We start from the raw sequence: 24,058 nt of genomic DNA, 5'->3' as shown, positions 1-24,058 counted from the left end.
AGGCCTTGTAGTACGACGCAGATTGCCTCCCTTTGACTGCACAGCTCCAGCTTGACGATCTTCAACTTCGTCAGAGTTTTGCTCCCCATCTTCAGTCAATGGAACATCGCCAGGTACCGCCTGCTCCTTGACATAAACATGCTTATTTTCTTCTCCGTTTTGTTAATTTTGCCACTGAATCTTACAGATATATGTTGTTCATCCCATTTAGTAGTGCACTGTGATAGCACATCATCACAAACTAGGAGAGCCGTTGGATCTATTCCCAATGGCTTGATTGCAGTCTCTCATGTAACGGGCACGTGTGCTCTTGCATCGGGTTGCATGGAAATTATTGATGTCTAAATAATTCCTTTTTCAAAAGCGTGCAAGCCAACAATTGTTTTTATGGTCATTTTGTTGAAACAGACCATTGACAAATAAATCTTACCATGTGCCCTTCCCACATATTGCAGCGAAGCTATATATGTGCACATGATTTTGAATATGTTGTTTATGTAGGAATTATGGTAAAAAGGTATATTATTTGGTCAGCCTTCACCGAGATGGTTGTTTACATTTGATTTTTCCAATGTTTTAATACATATGTATATCTAGAACAATGATGTTCATCTATCATTTTGCATGTAAAAAAATCTTGTAAAATTCGCATTTACACTTGTGATTTTTTTTGGGATTTCTTTTTGGGAAACACAAATTGTTCGACATACCATATTATGACCTGAAACTATAAGCAGCATTGGTGGTTCTTTTAGCTTATTCAGAAGTTAAAACAAACTATATATTTGTGGATGTGTTCTAGTGTTCTAACGGATGATGGATTATATATGAACTATGTTTATTACAATAATTCAAGGGCACAACAAAAGAATAGATAATCATTTTCCGTTAAAAATATATTATAGTGAGTGATGAACCTATCATCGCTTACTCCCACCACCACCTGATATGTGGGTTCTATTGAATAGTGAGTCATGCAAACGGTTCCTTCTCAAACCTAAACATGTTCAAATATTGTTTGTAGCAACGCACGGGTGTATTTACCTAGTTAACACCATGTGTCGAAACTCGAAAGAGTTTGCCTATGTGACATATACTTTGGATATATATATGCCAAAAATCTCCACTTAAATACTATGTTTCCCTATTTTTTCACTCTCACTTACAAACTAGTACATATACAATATAATAGTAGCATGACATCACTATAGAGTATAAATTGATGGCCGGTGATCAGTGGCATGTGCATGTTATATTATTTATTCGATTCCACTCGTTTGAGCTCCAAAATATGCCAAACCGTCATCAAAACCATATTAGGGGTAATATAAGTGGTGTTGTAAAGTTTTTTTTTTTGGAGAGCAGACCATGGGAGGGGGTGATTGGATGTCCGATTTAGGACTTTTTCCTATTTGAATTATATTAATGCACTTTGCATTTTGAGAGGTCTACATCATTACATGTCAAGACAAGACTACCAAGCTCGGAGCTATTTATAGAAATTGTACAAGTGGTTGTCTACAAACAAGCTGGCCAGCGATCTCCATGGTGCACCACACGTCCATAGGTAAGCTTTCTTGCCCTCGCCACCCATAAATACGTGCCCAGCTGCAACATCAATCACCAACCACATTGATCCATCCCTCTATCAATCAAGAAACAAGCAAGATTATTCTAGCCAACTAGCTAGCTTGCGAATGGCTTCCTTGTCCTCCTTAATGCTCGTCACGGCAGTGGCCGCATTGTTGGTCATTGGCTCATCTGGCACTGAGGTCACCTTCAAGATCGGTGAGTCCTCTACCACCTCTACACTGGAACTCATCACCAATGTCGCCATATCTGAGGTGGAGATCAAGGAGAAGGGTGGCAGCGACTGGAGGGGGCTCAAGGAGTCATCGGCTAACACCTGGAAAATCAAAAGTGATGCACCGCTCAAGGGCCCCTTATCCGTCCGCTTCCTTGTCAAGAACGGTGGCTATCGCATCGTCGACGATGTAATCCCCGAAACCTTTAAGGCCGGCTCCGTCTACAAGAGTGGCATCCAGGTCCAGTAATGGACATGCATGTCCTTGCATTAGGTCACATGGAAATTATTAGCCTCTAAATAATTATCTATTCAAAAGAGAGACCGAGTCTGCATGTGAACACGTCAATAGTTAAATTTCTATTGTTATTTTGTGACAACAGACTATTGACAAAATGAAGCATACCATGTGCCCTTCCCACATATTGGTATGGAGCTATATGTGCACACGATTTTGAATATATTGTTTATGTAGGATTTATGGGAAAAGGTATATTTGGCCATCATTCATCGAGATGGTTGTGTACATTTGATTTTCCATAGTTCTAATATATATGGTTGTGCACTAAACTACACCTTGGATGCGCACCCCACCCCCTCTCCCCTCCCGCACCTTTTCTGTTCCCACATCTTCTTCCCGCACCTTCCTACCATATATCTTCCAGCTTTTGTTAATAAATAAATTACTCTAAACTAGTCTTTGTTAAGTAAATAAATTACTTATAAGCAATTGATCTTGCCATAAAATCTGCATTTGCGTCCCTTTCAACCTTCATTCAGTAAATAAATTACTCCTAACTAGTCTTTAGTCAGTACATAAATAACTTAAAAACATATTGGTCTTACCACAAAATCTTCATTGGCATCCCAACCTTTCTTATCACTTGGCAAACTATCTGCATTGGCATCCCATCATTTCTCATCACTCGGCAAAATATCTTCTCATTATGCATCGTTAGTAAATATTTTACTATCGAGATTAATATCATTAGTAATTCTTTTACTAACATTTTATCAATCGGGCCCCTCTTGTACCTTCTATCTGTACAGTAAATACTTTACTATTGATATAATATTTGCAGTAATTCGTTCACTAAAAGTATTAATTATTCTTATACCTCCTACTATCCATATTAGTAATACAATTATTAAAATGGCACCTATTAAAATCTACATGACAAAAAGGTGGCGCTGAATGTTTTTCCACCGCCTATATGGGAAACAGGGGAAAATCACATCTCAATGCCTATGAATAAAAAGATTTACTCTTGAATCACACCAGTAGAAATTACACTCAATCAACTGCCTCCGGTGACACACTGGCGAAGGGGCAACGTCGACATGCAAAAGGAAAGTTACACTCAATCAGATTGATGCCTGCACGAATCCGGCAAGCAGGACATAAGGACATTACAACACCAACTAGCTAGACCTGGTTTAGTTCTCAATTTTTTTTTCGAAAAGTCACATCGAATCTTTGGACACATGCATGGAGCATAAAATATAGACAAAAATAAAAATCAATTTAACAGTTTGCATGGAAATCACGAGATGAATCTTTTGAGCCTAATTAATCTATGATTAGCCATAAGTGCTACAGTAACACACATGTGCTAATGATGGTTTAATTAGGCTCAAAAGATTCGTCTCGCGGTTTCCAGACGAGTTATGAAATTAGTTTTTTTTTAATTCGTATTCGAAAACCCCTTTCGACATCCGGTCAAATGTAACACCTAAATTTCTCTTTTCGCAAACTAAACAAGGCCTGTACACATAGACGTCGAGGTGATGCAGCACTGCAGCTTCCTAGAGACCCAGATCCTCCTCGTTGACAGATATTTGTCACCCACAGTCGCCTCCAACACGAGCACCTGCATGGGCTGACCCTGCTGGCTGTCCATCTTGCTGCAAACAAAAAGCTATAATGTAATACATCCAAAATCTGTAACTTAACGAATCAAGAATCAGCTCGTGAAGTGCAACGACGGGATGCGGATTTCCGATATCCAACGGGAATACAATCAATAAGCTGCTGACGCTAGTGGCCACAAGTAAAATTAAGAATATCTAGTCTAAAAAAAGTTTATTCTGTCAAAACATTCAGATAAAAAATCAACGGGACCATATGTAATGAGCAGTTCAGGAAAAAAAAAACAATCCATCTGCTTTCTTGAACCACAAAATTCAAGAGAATCGCCATCAAGCTCCTTGAGTTTTCATGTATTGAAAATTTCAGAAGGAACAAAACAAAGGAGCTCAAGAAAAACATGGCTCAGTTGCAAGCAAATGAACCTCTCAACTAGCGGACCCATCGTGCTGCCCGCAGCCCCCTGCCCATGTGGGATCGATATGCCATCGACGAGGCTGACCCATCGCAACAGAACTAAAGCTTGTATACCCTTCATCCCAAAATAAGCTCATTTATAGGTTTCTGTATCCAATCGAGCTTAAAAAAGTAGCTCAGTTGCAACCCCAACAAAGCAAAGCTTCACATACACACATACGATGCGTTAATTACGTTTCTAAAATTACTCCCGCATGACACAACCGTGATTAGATTTGAGAAAGATAGTGATGTGTGTATGTGTTATATTATTTGTTCAAATCTGCTCGTTTAAACTCCAAAATATGCAGATCTGCCATTAAAACCACATTAGGAGTAATATAATTGGTATTGCAAAGCTTTTTTGGGGGGGAGGGAGGGGGTGGTTGGATGTCTGGTTTTATTAATTTTTCCTGTTTGGATTAGATATGAGGATTGCATGCCCTTTACATTTTGAGAGGTCTACATCACTCCATGACATGTGCTAATTTTGCCTGACAGAAAGACAAGCGGGACTACCTATCTTAGATCTATTTATAGCAATTTTACAAGTGTTTGTCGAAGAACAAGCCGGCCAACGATCTCCATTTGCACCATACATCCATAGCTTAGCTTTCTTGCCTCGCCACCCATAAATACATGCCCACATATGCAACATCAATCACCAAAATCATCGATCCAATGGCCTCCTTGTCATCCTTCCTGCTCGCCACGGCAATGGCCGCATTGTTGGTCATCGGCTCGTACGCCACTGAGCTCACCTTCAAAGTCGGTCCAGGCTCTAGCACCACTAGCCTGAACCTCATCACCAATGTCGCCATCTCTGAGGTGGAGGTAAAGGAGAAGGGCACCGGTGACTGGACGGGGCTCAAGGAGTCATCGGCTAACACCTGGACGCTCAAAACCGGGGCAAAACTCAAGGGCCCCTTCTCCGTCCGCTTCCTTGTCAAGAATGGCGGCTACCGCGTCGTCGACGATGTCATCCCTGAAGCCTTCAAGGTCGGCTCCGTCTATAAGAGTGGCATCCAGCTCAAGTAACGTACACTTGTGCTCTTGCATTGGATCGCATGGAAATTGTTGATCTCTAAATAATTCTTTTTTAAAAAAAGAGAGATCGAGTCTGCCTGTGCGCAAGCCAATAATTATTTTTTATGGTCCTTCCCGCATATTGTTGTGAAGCTATATATGTGCACATGATTTTGAATACGTTGTTTATGTAGGACTTATGGTAAAAAGGTATATTATTTGGTCAGCCTTCACCGAGACGGTTGTTTACATTTGATTTTTCCAATGTTTTAATACATATGTATATCTAGATCAATGATGTTCATCTATCATTTTTACATGTAAAAAAAATCCTGTAAAATTCGCATTTACACTTGTGATTATTATTATTATTTGTGAAACACAAATTGTTCGACATACCATATTATGACCTGAAACTATAAGCAACATTGGTGGTTCTTTTAGCTTATTCGGAAGTTAAAACAAACTATATATTTGTGGATGTCATGTGTTCTAATGTTCCAATGGATGATGGATTATACATGAACTAAGTTTATTACAATAATTCAAGGTCACAACAAAAGAATAGATATTCATTTTCCTTTAAAAAATATATTGTAGTGAGTGATGAACCTATCACCACCTACTCCCACCACCACCTGATATATGGGGTCCATTGAATAGTGAATCATGCAGACAGTCGTTCCTTCTCAAACCTAAACATGTTCAAATTGTTTGTAGCAACGCACGAGTATATTTACCTAGTTAACACTAGATTTGAAAGATTGATTTAAAAGGCTCTCTAAATATTGATGAAGAAGACTTCCGTATAAATCGTACCATTTAAGAAACACCATGGGATATTTTGGCCATGTACAACACTCCACCGTGGGTAGTGGCCACAGCACTCTAGCTAAGCGATGGGTAAATTCCCTTAAACCTACTCTATTCATCATGCGCTAATGGCCTAATTCGTTTTACGTATTTTCACAGCCTTCTCCTCTCCTCTTCTTTTATACTCCCTTAGTTTCATATTATAAGTTGCTCTAAACTTTTTAGTAGTCAAACTTCTATAAATGTTATCAAATTTATAGGAAAATTGATCAGCATCTATAACATTAAATTAGTTCCAATTAAACTAACATTTAATATTTTTTTAGTATGTTCATTTTATATTGACAATGTTACTATACTTTTATATAAACTGAACCAATTTTTTTAAAAAAATGACTAGCAACAAACTTAAAATTAAATTAAAATTAAAGTGACTTAGGATATGATGAGACGAAAGTAACAGCTCTTTTTCTCTAACAACGAACTGGCGTACGTGGAAGGAACACGGCCACGATATCGTACAGACAAGAGAAGCCGCTTCGAGAAGACAGCCGCTGTCCATGCCGACGCGACTCCACGCGCGCCCCGCGTCTCCCTCCGCCGCAGCAGCCTCGTCAGCTCGCGAGATCAACGCCGGCCCAGTCAGCCCAGCCACATCACCGCCCACTCCACCACCCCACCCCGCATGGCCCGGATCTAATAACCAACGGACGCGGCTCGCGGGCCCACCGGCCCACCCACGCCCGCCCACGGGATCTCTCGCTGACTCGGACGACGACATCGCCTTCGCCGCTTTCACAGTGTGGGCCCCGCATGTCGGCGCCACGGGGGGCCACGCCCGCCTGCGCTGGATCCGAGTCAGCCTCGCGTCGCTGTCACACTGACGCAGCCGCGTGTTATCTTAATCAGCCACAACTTTTTAATGCCTAACCTTTAAATTAAGCCGCGACGAGCACTGCACGGTGGTCGGAGGAAGGCGATGATGAAGAAGTGCCCGTCGGAGCTGCAGCTGGAGGCGTTCATCCGGGAGGAGGCCGGCGCCGGCGACCGCAAGCCCGGCGTGTTATCTCCCGGCGACGGCGCGCGTAAGTCCGGCCTGTTCTCTCCCGGCGACGGCGAGATGTCCGTGTTGGATCAGAGTACACTGGACGGAAGCGGCGGCGGCCACCAGCTGTGGTGGCCGGAGAGCGTCCGTACGCCGCCGCGCGCCGCCGCCGCCTTCTCGGCCACGGCCGACGAGCGGACGCCGGCGTCCATCTCCGGTAGGTACACATGACATAATTTGAGTTTTTTTGAGTTACAGAGCTATTGTGCAAACAGCCCATTTTCTATGCGTTTATTTGGAGTTATGAAACACACCCAAATTTAGTCAAATTCATCACATGTTGGGTTCATTTTGGTTGCAGATGACCCCAAACCAACCACCTCAGCGAACCACGCGCCTGAAAGCGACTCGGACTCCGATTGCGATTCGCTGTTAGAAGCAGAGAGGAGTCCACGCCTGCGTGGCACGAAATCCACAGAAACAAAGCGAATAAGAAGGTACATAGTGATCGATCAATCTTGATTTCTAGCAAATGCAACAAATTTGAACAGAGAACGCATTCTTATGAACTGCTTGTTCGAATTTCAGGATGGTGTCCAACAGGGAGTCCGCTCGACGATCCAGGAGGAGAAAGCAGGCACAGTTATCTGAACTCGAATCACAGGTATTATAAACTTCAAAGTTCAAATTTCCAGATGCGTTGATGCAAATATCAGTGTGATCTTACAGCAATCCATCTATGATCAGGTCGAGCAACTCAAAGGCGAAAACTCATCCCTCTTCAAGCAGCTCACAGAGTCCAGCCAGCAGTTCAATACAGCGGTCACGGACAACAGGATCCTCAAATCGGATGTAGAGGCCTTAAGAGTCAAGGTAATTAGAAACCAAACTCTCCTTCAGCCACCAATTATCGGCGCATTTAACTTTTCGCCACTTTTAAGATGAGGTAATTAAGAATTTACCACCCATAGTCTATGACAACATATGGGTCTTTATCACTTTATGTGTCTATGACATGTGAGTCCAATTGCAAATTGTCACTCGTAAGAGTGGTAAATAGTTAATTGTTTCTGATGATCGGCTTCCGGCATCTCTCCAAACTTACCAATTCTTGGCTTCGATCCCAGGTCAAGATGGCTGAAGACATGGTCGCGAGGGCCGCGATGTCGTGTGGCCTGGGCCAGCTCGGGCTGGCGCCATTGCTCAGCTCCAGGAAGATGTGCCAAGCTTTGGATATGCTCAGTTTACCACGGAACGATGCCTGTGGTTTCAAAGGCTTGAACCTGGGTCGACAGGTTCAGAACTCACCGGTTCAAAGCGCTGCAAGCCTAGAGAGCCTGGACAACCGGATATCCAGCGAGGTGACCAGCTGCTCGGCTGATGTGTGGCCTTAAGACACTTCATCCGTGTTCGAGAGAGCTTGAGATTCTAAGAAGCAGCCGGTGAGAATCTGAAAAGGCTAGTTGTTCAGTTTCCTATTTTTAGTTTATGTTTGAATTCTCTGGCTACTAATGCTCAAAATCTGGGAGAGAATCTAAATCGTTTGGGACAGATAAAAAATTATGCGAGAAGGTGTAGCTGACAGAAACCTTCCCAAACAAATCTCCATCAGAACCTATATGTAAAGTAATACGGTATCCTCTGTTACTAGGTGCATGTGCATAACTGACAAGCTGCTAAGTACTAGGTACTACAGTCTGAGGCAAGTATTTCTGGTGTTTTGGTGCTGAAGAACTATGTTTTAGTGCGTTTGATCTGCGGCAATCAAGGCCATCTGATCGAAATTTGATTGGTATAAATCTGATCGAAATTTGATTGGTATAAGTATAATAGTTTGATTTTGATCACCTCTAGTCGTCAGCGCCTTTGGTGTATACGCTCTGTAACATCTGTTACGAATTGATCTGTTCAGTATACTTCAACAGTCCTGCATTGGTTCAGTTCTTGGCGTAGCTCTGGTGCTTCTGGTGCGCATAGCATCGGTGTGAAATGTGCCACTTTTCATGGCAGTTGTAATAGTAAACGACTGCAAAATTACGGTGTACTATAATTCCTAAACAAATATGTGACAATTACGATGAAAATTATCACTAAGATGTTATTACCATTATTTTTCGTACACAAATCTCTTAATTTTTACAAAATTTGTTACTAGCATGTGAACTCTCTAATCCCACACTATCCTTATTCTTTTTCAAGAAAAGTACGGTTGGTGGTGGGGATGGTTGACATATGGATCCTCTGGCCTCACATGTCCTTTCCCTGAAAGTTGGTGATGGGATGGTGACAGATTAACCACTCACCATCACCATTGTTTTTTTCTTTAAGGAATATAGATTGAATACATAAGATTTAAGATTTATGGGGAAAAGTATAGTTCGCCAATCTTCAAGATGGTTGTGTACAACTGATTTTCCAAAGTTTTAGTATGCCCCGAACCAATGAAATTCGTTCATCTTTTTTTAGCATGTCGGAAATGATGTGAAAATTGCACTTACACTTGAGGTTTTCTTGTGGATACAAATTGCTCAACAAACCATATTAAGACCTGAAACTATAACATCAATCATTAGTACATCTTTTAGCTTATTCAGAAGCCTGAACAAACTGCATAGTATCCACAAATCACATTTGCCCCATCCGCAAAGCAGAATGAGCGGCAATGGATAAATGGAAACGAAGCTAGCTGCGAGAGGAGCTAAATTAAGCTCCCCATCTAATAATTGACCAAGGCTCCAACCTACGTCCAACAACAAAATTTATATAATACTACCACAATACCAGTGTATTACAAAGGATCTCAAATAAATGTACCATTAGTTCCAAAAAAAATAAAGAAACAAATAAATAACTCTCAGGACTCTCGTCTGCATCTCCTAGCATGCATTCTGGAGAACAGATTTATCAATCGAAAACAAAACAAGGCCTCTGCTCTAATCCTGCATTCCTAGTTTGCAATGTTCAGAGTCTGCAAGTTGACAAAACTATCACGGTAGCACCATACGATCTTCAACATATTTAATTCTAGCAATTTTGAGACATGAATCAGTATAAAGCTGACTAATATATTCTCAAAACTTGTCGTTAAACTCTCTTTCACTTACACTTCATTGTGCATTACAGACCTAACAAAGACAAACAAGGATTAGTAATGAGAATTCAAATTCGTGAAAAACAATGCCACATAAAAATAAAAAAGCATTGCACAACTACTAATTTCTGAAACTCGAGTTTGACATGCTATGTAAGTAAGTGCATGAAGAGGAATATCACAAATACACAAACCATGTTTATGCACATGTAACCCTTTGATTAGATGACCACATGTCAGCCGTCAGTGAAACCCGGGGATTTGTGTTCCTCAATACCTTATGCAAACCCAGCCGCTTGGTCTTTGTAGCCTATCAAAAGCATCATCCTTTATAGTAGTTCTAAACTATCATAAAATATGGATTTAAGCTTGCACAAAATCTTCTAAATCACAGTATGTTCAACAAAACTGAAGGTAAGTTATAGATGTGACACATCAAGATCAAAATTCCAATCTGTGAAGACAGATGAATCAAGAGTTAGGTTACAGTGCATTCTTTCAACCAATTGATGCACTCGACGCTTTTCTGGACATTTCTCTAAGTGCCAATGGCACTAACTTGTGCCAATACCATGATTAGCTACAATGAATCTGTTGCGATCAATATATTTTCCACGTGTCCACTTTCAGTTAGCATAGATCAGTTCAAATCCTTACTAAAATATAGATTTTATTTTTTATTTTTTCTTCAACATTAAATCATATAAAAAATTAATCATTGCCGTACATGTGCTATCAAATGTTGTATATGCAACAGTAAATATTCCCAAAGTAAAAGATGAAATTGGTGCTACTCCAATTTGTCAAACCCCGCCTTGGCACCAGTACCGCGTACAATGGTACGGGAGACAGTGTGCCATGGAAGACAGCGAACACTTCAGCACTAATGTTAACTGCAGGAGTTTAAGACATCTGGAAAGGAAAAAAGGGCCCAAAAAACACTTCAGCACTGTCACGAGCTTCGGTGAGACTATTTTGCGGAGTTGAATGTAAAGCGTAGCCGTGGCTGGCGGAAGGGCAAGGGCAAAGTTCTCCTCGTCATCCCGACGCCGTAATGGCGAAGAGAGAGATAGATTGAATAAATTTCTTCTTATTCGATTACTTCCTCCCAATCCCTTTAAATAGGAAAATCTTACAGATAACAAAACTCAATCGTATCCTAATCTGAAAGTAATTGATTAACAATCCTAACTAACTTACTAACAAACTCTAGAGATAAAACGAAATTAAACTAAAACATTATCCTTGTTTAACTTGAGACTTATGCCTACTCTGATACTTACGCCCCCACATGACAAGCACTATAATTGTAACAAAAAAAAAAACCTGAGAACCTCTAGATGCATGAAGATAATGGGAAAATGACAGTGAAGAGAATCAGATAAAGGGTTGACCAAACAGAATTTCTCAGAGAAAAGTAAAGTTGTCTCTGGAAAGATCAAGAGCCGCAAACTGCGGCGCCTTTTCAGCTTTCCCCCCACCTAAAGGGCACAGTGACATTATTCTCTTCTTTAGAAAAAATGATATGGCATTGCTCACACATGTCACCTTGCCACAGAATTTGTTCTGGTCCACTACAATCTAATGGTCCATTTTGTAAGTAACATACCTTCTGTTATTTGGCAAGCCTAGCTAACGCTGTATATGAACACTACGCAGTTTCTTGCCCAAAGAGTAGGTCAGAAAAAAATTGCACATTGTCTCCTCCAAAATCACCCATATGCAACTTGACTAAATCGAATTTAAACCAATGAGCATCGAATATTGACGAGTAAGTGGTAGGGCAATCTGGAATGATGAGTCCAGGGGTGAAGGAATGTTCTCTCAGAAAGAGATTAATCCAAAGTCAAAGAGGGAATGGGCATGAATTCTCACTGCCTCTCAGCCAACCACTTAGCGACAGAAATACCCAACTTGTGAATATTAATTGATAATAAGAAAATAGGCATCAGTAACTTATATTGATCGATCTGGATACAGCTCGCGTGGGAGGGAGGAACACATATCTTGGAGTACTGTTGATTCCTTCAGGTTTCCTACTAAACTGAATTCGATTTGCTTTCCCTTGATATGAGCATATTTAACTTTGCTCCAGATTGTAGCCATGGTAGCCTTTAGTGTTTCGTGTGTATTTTCAAGAAACAACAGAATATCTACACACAGATTGCAGATCTTCCCTCCTCAATAGTTCTTCCACAAAAAACTTTTAAGTCAACAAAATTCAGAACACATTCGATTGTTCTGAAATTTTAGCATCCTAAAATTATTTAACTAATTACGTTTTTGACATTATCATGGAATTGCCTTTTACTTTTAGAACAATATTATTAAGTCTAGTAAGCCATGAAGAACTCCATGATTTTTCAAATCCATTTCTTTTATCCTGCACCCACAATATCATTGAGCTGCACTGTATAGCTAATGCAAAGTCTGATTCAAACAACTTTTAGCTAAAATTTTCCTCGGTCCCAATAGCTCCAGTAGATAAAATAATTGTGTAAGCCAAAGAGAGCAATGCACAATATATCAGTAAGGCGCATTGCTCTTTGTGTGAGGGGGCAGAATATCTATCCATATCAAACCTAACTCCTCCATATATACAAAAGAATCAGGCATTGTCTTTGATAAAAGAGGCAGATCAGATTTCACTTGTACACTTTTGGAAGCCTATAAATAGCAAGCCAGAAGGATCATAGAGTATTGCAGAACACAGAAGGCAAAGTCATATGGATGACTGAAATCCTACATAGAAGCGGCAGTCGATGGCATGCATCATCTAGTGGTGCATATCCTAGAGAAGTTCCGAGAGAAGTATAGAGAGACTATTTGGTGCTTGTTATCACCCAATGCTAGGTATGAGTTATGGCTATCAGTGGCCACTCGTGAAATGAGATAGAGAACGGAATGCAGCCAAGGATGACTTGCCGGTACGTGTATGCATGTTTCAAGGTACTATATGTGCCCCCAACTGTTTTAGATCCATGCTGACATTTTCCGGCAAGTTGTCCTTGGCTACGTCTTGTTCTTTTTCTCTCACGTGAGGCCATTGCATGGTTTGCATTTAGCTTCCAGGTCATGCATGTACAGTGATGTATATCAATGTAAACCAGAAATATATTGATGGGATTAAGGATTAGTTTAGTTGTGAAGGTGATGCACTTCTGATTGCTCACATATAGATATCCAGGCAACATCTGATTCAACCTGATTGATCTTTCCGGTATGATGACGGCTTGTTCAGAGTTGGATATGCCATTGATGTAAGGTGTTGCACCTCATGTTCAGTTATGTTACCTCATTCAAACACACATGCCGCTGGATAGATGTTTGGACACTTTCTTTTTATTTTGTAATTTAAGCAAACATGTTGATTATAGGTGTAGTGGCCCATGCTCAACAACATTGGCAATCCAAGGATAAAATAACTTGCAGAGGCTATACCTTGTCATAACTAACTAGCTAGCATTATATTCAAAGTTTTCCCCTTTTAACTAAAACCCACCGCTTCAAATGTTTCAAATGATCTGTTAAAAGAAGCATAGACAGTCAAGTTTCTTGATTACTCAAATTTTGAAGTGATGCATGCCCAAGATATAGCGACAGCTGATAAGATGGGAATATATGTTTTGTTGTTTGAGGTTAATGGAAGTTGGTAATAGCCGATAAGATGCAGGATCCTATGTTTGGGGTCTGAGTTTAATGGAAATTGGTAGTACCATGATGCGTTGTGAGGTGGAGTGACAGCAGTAATCAGCAAGTCTTTCTTCATTGGTGGAGTGACAGCAGGAAGATGGTGCCTAGAGCTAAGGGACGTGGTTATGACACAATCATCATTCTCGCAGCTTGGCCGATTTGGAAAGAACGGAATAACCACATCTTCAACAATCAACAAGAACATGGATGGAGGTGGCTGCTGCAGCTGCAGAGGAAGCTGCACTCTGGCATTCAACCGGGGTGCCAATCTGGCTCTCGCTGGCACGGAAACTGTGGTCACAAAATAGATGCCGTGAGAATTAGACCTTTAACCGCATAATCAGTTTTTTTTTCTTTTGTTTCTCATTTTAGGGATTTGTAACTTGAGCTGCTGTACAAACACTCCATCTTAATACAAAAATACGCAGTTCTTATGCGTATTCCCAGGGAAAAATGATGTGTTGTGAGGGTTGTCCAAACTCAGTTAACTCCTGTTGATGAGAAGTTAGCTGGACAATCATCAGTAGCTAAGAGGGAAAAAAAAAGCACTGGTTCTATTGGTCGACACTAGATTCAATGCTACTATCCAATACCAAAGTCAGGACATATATGGTCTAGTAGCAATATCAAAGTCAGGATATATATGGTCTACTTTTTTTAGGGGATATATGGTCTAGTATTTGATATAGAGGGAAAAAATTTTCCATTAAAAATCTACATGAAATGAAAGAAGCAGTGATGATTGAAATCCCCCATTTGGCCACTAGCCCCAGGAAACCCAATCAGTCAATCTAAGTGTCACTACTACTAGTAGTACTAATTAGACCTGCCCTAGCAATAGAGCAACTACGACGAGCTCCCACCGTAGTCAGATTCGCAGGCACTAGGGTGTATCAATATCAATCAAATCGAAGGATCCCACGGTTTCATCGGCGATACAATTTCGCAGCGGAGCTTCAATGCTTCATCAAGATGTACACTACAAGTTGGTTACCTCTCGAGCGCCCGTGGTCGCGTCGCGTCTTCGCGCGTGGCCCCGTACGTCGTACGCGGCGGCGGAGCGCGCCGCCCACGACGACCAGCGCCCGCCATCTGGCCTGGGGTTGCCTCGGATACGACGCCGCGGCGGCGCGGCTCGTCGGAGAAGGGGAAGAAGGCGACGCCGCCCGCTTGCCTCTTCGTGGGCTTCGAGACTAGTATTTGCTTTGGATTCTCAGTCACTCACTAGGCCTGGTTGAGAGATGGGCTGGTCGAGCTAGTGGGCTGGCATGTGAGGATAGGTTGGTTGGGTAGACTATTCCATCTTTTAATTCTTAGGGTAATTTTCGCAAAACTATAGGTGTTTTAATCAAGTTATTACAAAACTATGAAACTACCGATTTAACACTAGGTTTATCATAGAGCTATAAAATATCGCAAAAGTACATATTTAGTAACAAAGTTATCACAAAACTACAGGTTTTATATCAATTTAATCATAAATTTTGGACATTTATAACTCAAACATAATATTAGAGCTAGGAATTAAAACGTAAAAATATGTACTTTTTGATTATTTTATTATTAAATTTGTAGTTTTATGATACTTAGCCTTAAACGTATAGTTTTAAGAAAAAATTATTGTTAAATATGTAGTTTTATGGTACATCAACTTTTTGCAATAATTTAGCTTAAGTATCTATTGTTCTGTGAAATTTACTATAATTCTTATAAACAAAAGATTCCTTCGTTTCTTAAAACAAGAAAAGGATAAAATATTCCAGGAAAAACTTGGAGTGGAACTTCGTACGAATTTGGAACAAATTAACAATAAATAAGGTAATAAAATAACTAAAATATTGTTCAACAAGAAGAAATCGTCCATAAATTCAGGACTTTTTATAGATTCCAAAATTGAGAATTCCCATTAAGTTGCTTGAATAATTTGTTCTTCTTCTTCACCTGTACAAAAGCACAAATTTTACTGTTTAAAATTATCCAAGGCTTTTATGGGGCGGGCTTTCTTTGGTCAATGGTCACTAATCAATAAAATGTTATTTGGTTACAATAGAAATTTGATCTTTAACAAATGAAATACTTTAATCAATAAAAAGTGTTTACTAGTGTCACTATAATACCATTTATTGTATAGATTTATTTAATCATTTTGATGTTAACATGTCCCAACCAATTCGTTGACAGCATCATCACCACCACCACTCATGACATGCCACAATGAAAAAACCAACAGCTAAAGCAACACAAAATCAAACCCCAATCAGCTGCAAAACAGAAAGACAAAACAAGAAAAACCCATAGATTCAAATTTAAAATTCGCTGGAGGAAAAAAAAACAAAAAAAACAAATCGGAAAACAAAATCCGCTTATGCAGTCGTGGCCCCCTTCCCCATCGCGTCTTCCATTCCAGCCCAGATCGAGCGAGAGAGCCGTCTCCCTCTTCGCTTCTCCTCTCCCCCCCGTGATCTGACCGCCGGCGACGACCCCCTCCCACCACCCGCCGCCGCCGCCGCGCCCCCGCCCCCGCCGGCGACGACCACCATGTCGTACGATCGCGTCACGACCTTCGAGGACTCGGAGAAGGAGAGCGAGTACGGCTACGTCCGCAAGGTTCCCTCACCCCTCATCGTCTTCCTTCCTCTTCCCCATGTTGGATTGGATCGGTCACTCTCGTGCGTAGATGCGGCGGCCTCTGCTTCGGATTCGGCTTGTTCCGGATCGGTGGAGTTTTAGCTGTGAGTCTCTGTGGATTTTAGTGCTGGTCTCGAATCCCCGATCGCGAGAGTGTGGGTGGCACTGCTGCTGACTGGGGAATCGTCAGGCGATGCGACTGTGCCGAGAGCCTCGGACTCGGGTGGTGTTTGGATCGAGTTGAATTGATGCGAGATTAGGTTGATAGGACGGTTGAATTTAGGTTTCTACTGGTGTTCGGATCACGCTGGCTAGACTGCGTGGATCGACGTTTGATGCGTTAACTTCCAAACTCATATGCGGGACACTATTGTGATGGGGTTGGTTAGTGAACCATCCCCGATGTGGAGATGCGCTATTATCCTTGGGAGTTTAGCCCGTTTGGATAATATGTTGATTGTCTACTATTGGCACATGATCCATCATTTCATCCCTCTTTTTTTTTTTTGTATTGAACGAATTGTTTCGCCTTCATATTGCATTCTTCTAGGTTTCTGGACCTGTGGTCGTGGCTGATGGAATGGGTGGTGCTGCCATGTATGAACTTGTCCGAGTTGGTAATGATAACCTCATTGGGGAAATTATTCGTCTTGAGGGTGATTCAGCCACCATTCAAGGTATAGGACGGTGAAATTCTACCTCACATATTTGTGGTGCCTTTTCCCCACATGACATGTACAATATAAATTTCACCAATTTTTTCTTGTGATTACCGTTTGCAGTTTATGAGGAAACAGCTGGGTTGATGGTCAATGATCCAGTGTTGAGAACAAGAAAGGTGTGATGCATTGTTAAATTCTATGTGCATTTCACATATGGTTTTCTTACCCTTTTCATTTCTTTTATAACACATTGTTGCTATTTTCATCAGCCTCTTTCAGTTGAATTGGGACCTGGTATCCTTGGAAATATCTTTGATGGAATCCAGGTGAGACAAATGTAATAATCGGACATTTATTAGGCTGATATGAGGACTTTATGCTGACTACATGACCTTTTTTCCTTTCTACACTTTGCAGCGCCCTCTAAAAACTATTGCTATAAAGTCTGGAGATGTGTACATACCACGTGGTGTTTCAGTCCCTGCTCTTGACAAAGATCAGTTGTGGGATTTTGAGCCAAAGAAGCTAGGTATTGTGCCTGCTAACCTGTTATAAAATCTGAGCATGTCTCTTTTCAAGTTTTATCCTGTACATAGATAAATTACATTGGTCATTTGAATAGGTGTTGGAGATGCCATCACTGGTGGAGATCTATATGCTGTAAGTTAACAAGACAGTTCCCTTTTTTACAAGTTATTATCTTGTGTTATTGCTAGCGATCTTCTGCAATCTGCAGATCCCTGATGATGTTAATCTTTTTATGTGTCTTTGTGTTGCCTAACTGCCTCACAGACTGTGTTTGAGAATACGCTGATGAAACATCATGTTGCCCTTCCTCCTGGTTCTATGGGGAAAATTAGTTACATTGCACCAGCTGGCCAGTATAGCTTGCAGGTTAGTATGTGTTACTTAAAGCTGCTTCTTCTGTGCCTCATTTTTTTTTCTGCTTAACTTTATGTGATGTCCTAATCATAATGCTCTGTACACAGGATACAGTTCTGGAACTGGAATTCCAGGGCATCAAAAAGCAATTTACTATGCTCCAGGCAAAGTGCTTTCCCTTTCATTAAATCCGTATTTACCGAGTTTATGTATATCTGAATGTCATCATATTTATTCTCTGCAGACATGGCCTGTCCGGTCACCAAGGCCTGTTTCATCAAAGCTTGCTGCTGACACGCCTCTTCTAACAGGACAGGTACACGAAGCTTGCTACTCCCAGCTCCTTCATAATGTGTTATTTTATTAGTGTCAAAATTTAATGAAGTGATGCTTTCCTGTCCTGTTCTATCATATTTTGCCGTGTCTCATATCCTGTGAACTGTTTTCAGCGTGTACTTGATGCACTATTTCCCTCAGTTCTTGGAGGAACTTGTGCTATTCCTGGAGCATTTGGTTGTGGAAAAACTGTCATTAGTCAGGCACTTTCAAAGGTATTTTCACTATTCCTCTCTATTTGATAACTGCTAGCATTGCCCATGGGCATTAGCCTTTTAAAATGACTGAATTCTGTGCCTTTCCTGACTGAAAATATCTTATGCAGTACTCCAATTCTGAAGCTGTGGTTTATGTGGGCTGCGGGGAAAGAGGAAACGAGATGGCTGAGGTCCTTATGGACTTCCCACAATTGACAATGACATTGCCTGATGGACGTGAAGAGTCTGTCATGAAAAGAACTACACTTGTTGCTAACACATCCAACATGCCTGTTGCTGCTCGTGAAGCCTCCATTTATACAGGTAATACATATATACTGATTACTGATGTTTTTAATTTCGCATTCCACTAGTATAGTACTACATGAATGTGTTTCGATCTTCTGAAGTTCATTTTCTCTAGAAGAAAGTGTTGCTTTGTTGGAGACTATAGCTATCTCAATACATCAGACCATGGATTTCTGCAGGCTTGTCCTTAGCCATTTGTGATCTATGAGCTAATTTTGGAATAACTAAGGTTGCATTGACAAATACATCTATGCATGTTCCATAATTGTTCAGTAGAACATTGAGGATCACATCTTTATGTTATCCATGGCCTTTATTATTTATTGAGGATATACACATATTCCTGTTAGCCATGACCTGTATTACTTACTAACTGTTCTGTTGCAGTTCAGTTTATGAGTTATGACGGATGGTAACTAACTTGCTAGCACTAGATCTTTTAGTGAATGAACATCATCAAAGTGGTACAATATGTGTAGTTTCTTGTAGAACACTAAAAGGAGTCCTTGCTTAGTTATGCTTTATGCCTGATGTTTTCTTTATCAACAAAACAATCATATTTTTTTCTGCCCACCAGGAATTACAATTGCTGAATACTTCCGTGACATGGGCTATAATGTCAGTATGATGGCTGATTCTACTTCTCGGTGGGCTGAAGCTTTGCGTGAGATTTCAGGACGTCTGGTATGATGCTTCCTTTCGAGTTGCTATTTTACCTTTTTGGCCTGTATTTTTGTAACTTATATTGACTTCTCAATGCTGTGCTGTGACATGAATGAGAATTCTTTCTAATGTATCATTATCCACTATTTGTATTTGGGGTTTAATTTTTTCAGGATTATTGTTTATTTTCTTTCCGTTCAGTAGCTTATTTTATTACTAATTTCATTAATAGCTGACTGTACCCTCCAACATCAAGAATACTAGTGCAATGGGGATATATTAATGTGTTGAACAGAAGTAAAATCTGTTACTAGTACATCATGCATGAAACATTTACATGGAAGTTATCATATACGTCTGATGCATCGTGCTTGAAATATTTACTATGCAGTTATCTTACTAGGAAATTATTTGGAGTCGAAAGTGCTCTCGCTAGCTAGTTACTGCTTTACTCTGCACTAATATGAATTTGAAACTGATGATTTGATCAATTTCCAGGCTGAAATGCCTGCGGATAGTGGTTACCCTGCATATTTGGCTGCACGTTTGGCATCCTTTTACGAACGTGCTGGTAAGGTGAAATGTCTCGGCAGTCCAGATCGGACAGGCAGTGTCACAATTGTTGGTGCTGTCTCTCCACCTGGAGGTGATTTTTCAGATCCTGTTACCTCTGCAACTCTTAGTATTGTGCAGGTAAGGAAACTGCTAGATTAATCCAACCTTTGAATTAAATTTTCAAACCTTTCTAACTGCATGTTCATTGTTTGATAATCTTAACTCCTCTCAATTGCAGGTCTTTTGGGGATTGGATAAGAAGCTGGCTCAAAGAAAGCATTTCCCATCTGTCAATTGGCTCATCTCTTACTCAAAATACTCAAAGGTTATTCCTAACTTCCCTATGATGTCAATACAATTAAAATCGCCATTTTACACTAACATACTATATCCTGTACTGTAGGCTCTGGAATCCTTCTATGAGAAGTTTGATCAAGATTTCATTGATATTAGAACAAAAGCTCGTGAAGTGTTACAGAGAGAGGACGATCTAAATGAAATTGTCCAGGTATTTTTTTTCACCTTGTGCAAGGATGATCTGTTCCCTAGATTTAGTCGTAGAAGCAATAGTTTGAACTTGGACCACTTAAACATGGTGTTTTTGTTTTCCAAGGTCCTCCTTTTTGGTCTTTCACAATATTTGTTTTCTTCATTAGATTTGGAGTTTCTCAAACTATTCAATTTGTATTTTATTGATATTTGTTGACCCTTCTTGCTTTGTGTAATATTATTGTGGCACCATTTGGCCTAATATCTTCACCAAATTTCAGCTTGTTGGTAAAGATGCACTGGCAGAATCTGATAAGATTACATTGGAAACAGCCAAGCTACTAAGGGAAGATTACTTGGCACAGAATGCATTTACCCCGTGAGTCATACCCTAGTTTTTTCTGATTTAATACAGATTTATTGGTTGTCTCTATTTTAATGATTAACCATTTTCTTTAGTCTGATCATCTCTATATAATGAAACAGATATGACAAGTTCTGTCCATTCTACAAGTCTGTTTGGATGATGCGCAACATTATTCATTTCAATACATTAGCAAATCAGGTAAATCTAACGTGTTTTTACCACTCCTTTCGTCCTTGAACCTTAAATTACTCAAGCAACTTTGATTTGAAATTTGAAGTATGAACCTGTGAAGAATGTTTTCTATAGCATTAGTAAGATTGATCTTGTTTTGAAGTTTTTTATTGCTTATGACAATTTTCTTTTTACCAATGTGGATTGAAATATTGTTGTTTTTTTGCTACATGATCTAGGAGCTTATTGGATTAATTATTTGATGTTTCTTGCATGGAACTGATAAATATACCGTGCTTTACTCCTATCATGAACTGTGTTGTGATATATGTCTTAAATATCAATGAGCCATGCTCATTATCTTTAGGAGGCTAGCCCTAAACAAAAAACATTAAAGCACTAACCCTGGGTATTGGCACCAATCGCACAGATCCTCAGCCAAACAGAATTCTCACATTAAAAGTTGATTAAAAATAATGGCTTCGCTTACTTAACCCCAGTTCTGTTGCATTCTTGCATCCACTCTCACTAGCTCCCTTGGTTGGCTTCGATGCTAGTGTGCTAATGCCTAAGGGTTCACCATGACATTGTGTTCATATGTCCACCTCAACTGAGTCAGCAAGGGCAAGTTAAAAGGATTTGGGTTTAAGGGAACCATTTTTGCTCAAATTCCTCTGGTTGAATGAAAGTGTGTGACTTCTTTATTTTTTTCTTTTTTTTTGGCAATTGGTGCACAAACTACTAGGTGCTAGGGCTAAGTGTAAACTCGAAAAGCTTTGGCTAGACTTGCAACGGGCTGAAGTTTATATAATGATTATGTCAATAAGAAAAGTTACCAAGCAAATACTTGATATTTATTCACCTAGTTTTAGAGAAGGTATGTAGCAAGTAGCAATATCCTTTAGTTAATTGTGATGTATGAACTTTCTTGTAAGACTCATCTGATATCTGCACTATTTTCTTTTGCTGGAAAGAAACTTATAGTATTCATAAGTGAATGTAGCTTGTTTGAATCCATCATACCTTAACAAATTGTATGTTTCTGTCTTGTCTTGTAGGCTGTGGAGCGTGCAGCTAATGCTGATGGACAAAAAATAACATACAGTGTCATAAAGCATCGTATGGGTGATCTATTTTATCGCCTAGTGTAAGTATTTCAGTTCCATACCTCAAATGGTGACCATTTGATTGGTTTTATTTTCATTGGTAATCCTGTTTGCTGAATACTTCACTCTTGCAACAGATCTCAAAAGTTTGAGGACCCTGCAGAGGGTGAAGATGTCCTAGTCGCAAAATTCCAGAAATTGTATGATGACCTCACAACCGGATTCCGCAACCTAGAAGATGAAGCTAGGTGAAGTGCTGTAAATTGAGGATCACATTCGTGTAAACAATAAAATATCACCAGATATTCGAAGCGAGTTGGGGCAATTTATTTTGCTTCGCGTGAGGTTGTAGATGTGAATTACGTTTCAGAATCATCATATTTTCCTTCTGCATCGACACTGCTGCTGCTTTTTGTAGCTTCCTGTTTGACCTCCGGTGCTCGATGAAGGCATTCTTTTTGGTGTACAATTATTTATATTGTAAGATACCTGTGCACATGTTGATAGTTGAATAAGCACGATGACCATCTACTTGAACATCATATATTTTTCTCCCATCAACACCTTACTTCCTGTATGTTTCCATTGGAATGTGAGATGGGTTCCCCCCATGTGCAAAGCACAAAACACGCAACATGCCCAATCTTGCACCTGTGAATGTGATTTCTTGGCTTACATCCGGGCCAGCATTTGGAATCCTGCCGGTGCATGAGATGAGATGAGATCCATTTGTTCTTTTTTTTTTTAATTACCAAGTCCATCCATCCATTCATCGTTGCGGACCAGGCCAGCTTACCTAGCTTTTGTCTCGACCTGGATCTCTCTGTCTTGGCTCATGGAACACCCAACCCAAACAGGCCAACACCACGTTCGTTTCCTGCTGGATGTTCTGGACAACCTTCATGCTTGAAAGAGCCATCAGCCATGGCTCTTCTTGTTTGCTTCCAGGTGAGATTAGTATTTTGCTAGGTAGATCCAGAATCCAGATTCTCTCTACCTGTCATTTCTAGGTACGGTACTTGCGTTGCGAGTACTCCAACCGTAGTAGTAGTATTGTACATTTGTACACCCAGTCACCAACCCACAGCATTAACCAGTCAACAAACAATTTGGCACCGTTTCCGAGTTTCAAACTCTGTAAAATTCCTCTGAATCTTTGCTGAAATGTTCTGCGAGAAAATTGCTGTTGACCTGTTGTTGTGCTCCAACATCCAAACAGGGGTCTGATCTGATCCCAAAGGCACCAGCAAAGATGTAGTGGTGGTGCTAATGTGCTTTTTTGTGGGTGGCTGCATTACTTTTGTGCCACACATGCATATGCACTCTGATACCAAAGGTAGATGTATATTCAATCAAAGGTATCCCTCTTTTGGATTATTTTCTAGATTATTGCAACTTTACCACATTATTTCGAAAAAAATCTAAACAAATAGATTTAGGCCCTGTTCTTTTTAAATTATTCACCGGATTATTAAAACCGGTAATTTGCTCTACACTTCGGAAAACACGTTTTTCTAAAAAGAACTTACTTCTATTCTATTTGCTAAGTTTATTTTTCAAAATATTTAATGTATCCCTATAATCAAACCGATAATCCGTGATAATAATCTGTTCAATAATTTATCTTAAACAGGGCCTAAGCATAACACAAAGCATAAACAGCATCCAATTCAAACGGATCAAGACTTAAATAATCCCAAATCTAGAAACCTAAGAAGAGCCCATGACTACCTCGAAAGGTAGAAACTTTCAAGGGACCCAGGTGCAAAAAAAAAGCACACGCCAAAAATTGATTACTTAAATCCAAATCCCTCCTCCAGTTTTGAAGCCCATCACGGCAGCAAGAGGCGACTCCCTCCCAGCACTTAACCCAACCAATTAGTGCCACTTCCAGCTTA

The 24,058-nt window shown here is 40.2% G+C and overlaps 4 protein-coding genes and 1 long non-coding RNA gene across 6 annotated transcripts; 4 read left to right on the top strand and 1 right to left on the bottom strand.

Annotated features, from left to right (window-relative positions):
• Positions 1-1,623: 1,623 nt before the first annotated feature.
• LOC4341754 (pollen allergen Lol p 2-A) lies at positions 1,624-2,379 on the top strand. The gene has a single exon (XM_015787275.3). The coding sequence runs from the start codon at positions 1,698-1,700 to the stop codon at positions 2,052-2,054; it is 357 nt and encodes a 118-aa protein (XP_015642761.1). The 5' UTR covers positions 1,624-1,697; the 3' UTR covers positions 2,055-2,379.
• A 2,261-nt stretch (positions 2,380-4,640) lies between these two features.
• On the top strand, positions 4,641-5,539 carry LOC107277543 (pollen allergen Lol p 2-A). Its single transcript, XM_015787243.3, has one exon. It carries the CDS (start codon positions 4,767-4,769, stop codon positions 5,163-5,165), a length of 399 nt encoding a protein of 132 aa, XP_015642729.2. The 5' UTR covers positions 4,641-4,766; the 3' UTR covers positions 5,166-5,539.
• Positions 5,540-6,894: 1,355 nt separating this feature from the next.
• Positions 6,895-9,121, top strand: LOC4341753 (bZIP transcription factor RISBZ5-like). Its single transcript, NM_001421687.1, has 5 exons — positions 6,895-7,228; positions 7,373-7,508; positions 7,600-7,675; positions 7,759-7,884; positions 8,139-9,121. The coding sequence occupies exons 1-5, from the start codon at positions 6,946-6,948 to the stop codon at positions 8,403-8,405; spliced, it is 888 nt and encodes a 295-aa protein (NP_001408616.1). The 5' UTR covers positions 6,895-6,945; the 3' UTR covers positions 8,406-9,121.
• Positions 9,122-9,752: 631 nt separating this feature from the next.
• LOC107281438 (uncharacterized) lies at positions 9,753-15,010 on the bottom strand. Of its 2 annotated transcripts, XR_010741888.1 has the most exons (3): positions 14,790-15,010; positions 10,297-10,412; positions 9,753-10,136 (listed from the first exon to the last, which is right to left on the bottom strand). It is a non-coding gene; the product is annotated as an uncharacterized lncRNA (long non-coding RNA). The 2 variants fall into 2 exon arrangements; XR_001546949.3 differs by lacking the exons at positions 9,753-10,136; positions 10,297-10,412 and adding an exon at positions 13,545-14,086.
• A 1,173-nt stretch (positions 15,011-16,183) lies between these two features.
• Positions 16,184-22,702, top strand: LOC4341751 (V-type proton ATPase catalytic subunit A). The gene is made up of 19 exons (XM_015788320.3): positions 16,184-16,402; positions 16,974-17,100; positions 17,206-17,261; positions 17,355-17,411; positions 17,503-17,614; positions 17,708-17,745; positions 17,878-17,979; positions 18,075-18,131; positions 18,212-18,283; positions 18,417-18,518; positions 18,629-18,824; positions 19,387-19,493; positions 19,971-20,165; positions 20,266-20,352; positions 20,431-20,535; positions 20,798-20,895; positions 21,003-21,081; positions 22,113-22,201; positions 22,298-22,702. The coding sequence occupies exons 1-19, from the start codon at positions 16,334-16,336 to the stop codon at positions 22,410-22,412; spliced, it is 1,863 nt and encodes a 620-aa protein (XP_015643806.1). The 5' UTR covers positions 16,184-16,333; the 3' UTR covers positions 22,413-22,702.
• Positions 22,703-24,058: the final 1,356 nt, after the last annotated feature.

The sequence above is a fragment of the Oryza sativa genome, chromosome 6, assembly GCF_034140825.1.
Source record: "Oryza sativa Japonica Group chromosome 6, ASM3414082v1".
Classification (NCBI taxonomy): domain Eukaryota; kingdom Viridiplantae; phylum Streptophyta; class Magnoliopsida; order Poales; family Poaceae; genus Oryza; species Oryza sativa.
Note: the sequence above shows the minus strand (reverse complement) of the source record. Positions and strands in the feature narration are given on the sequence as shown.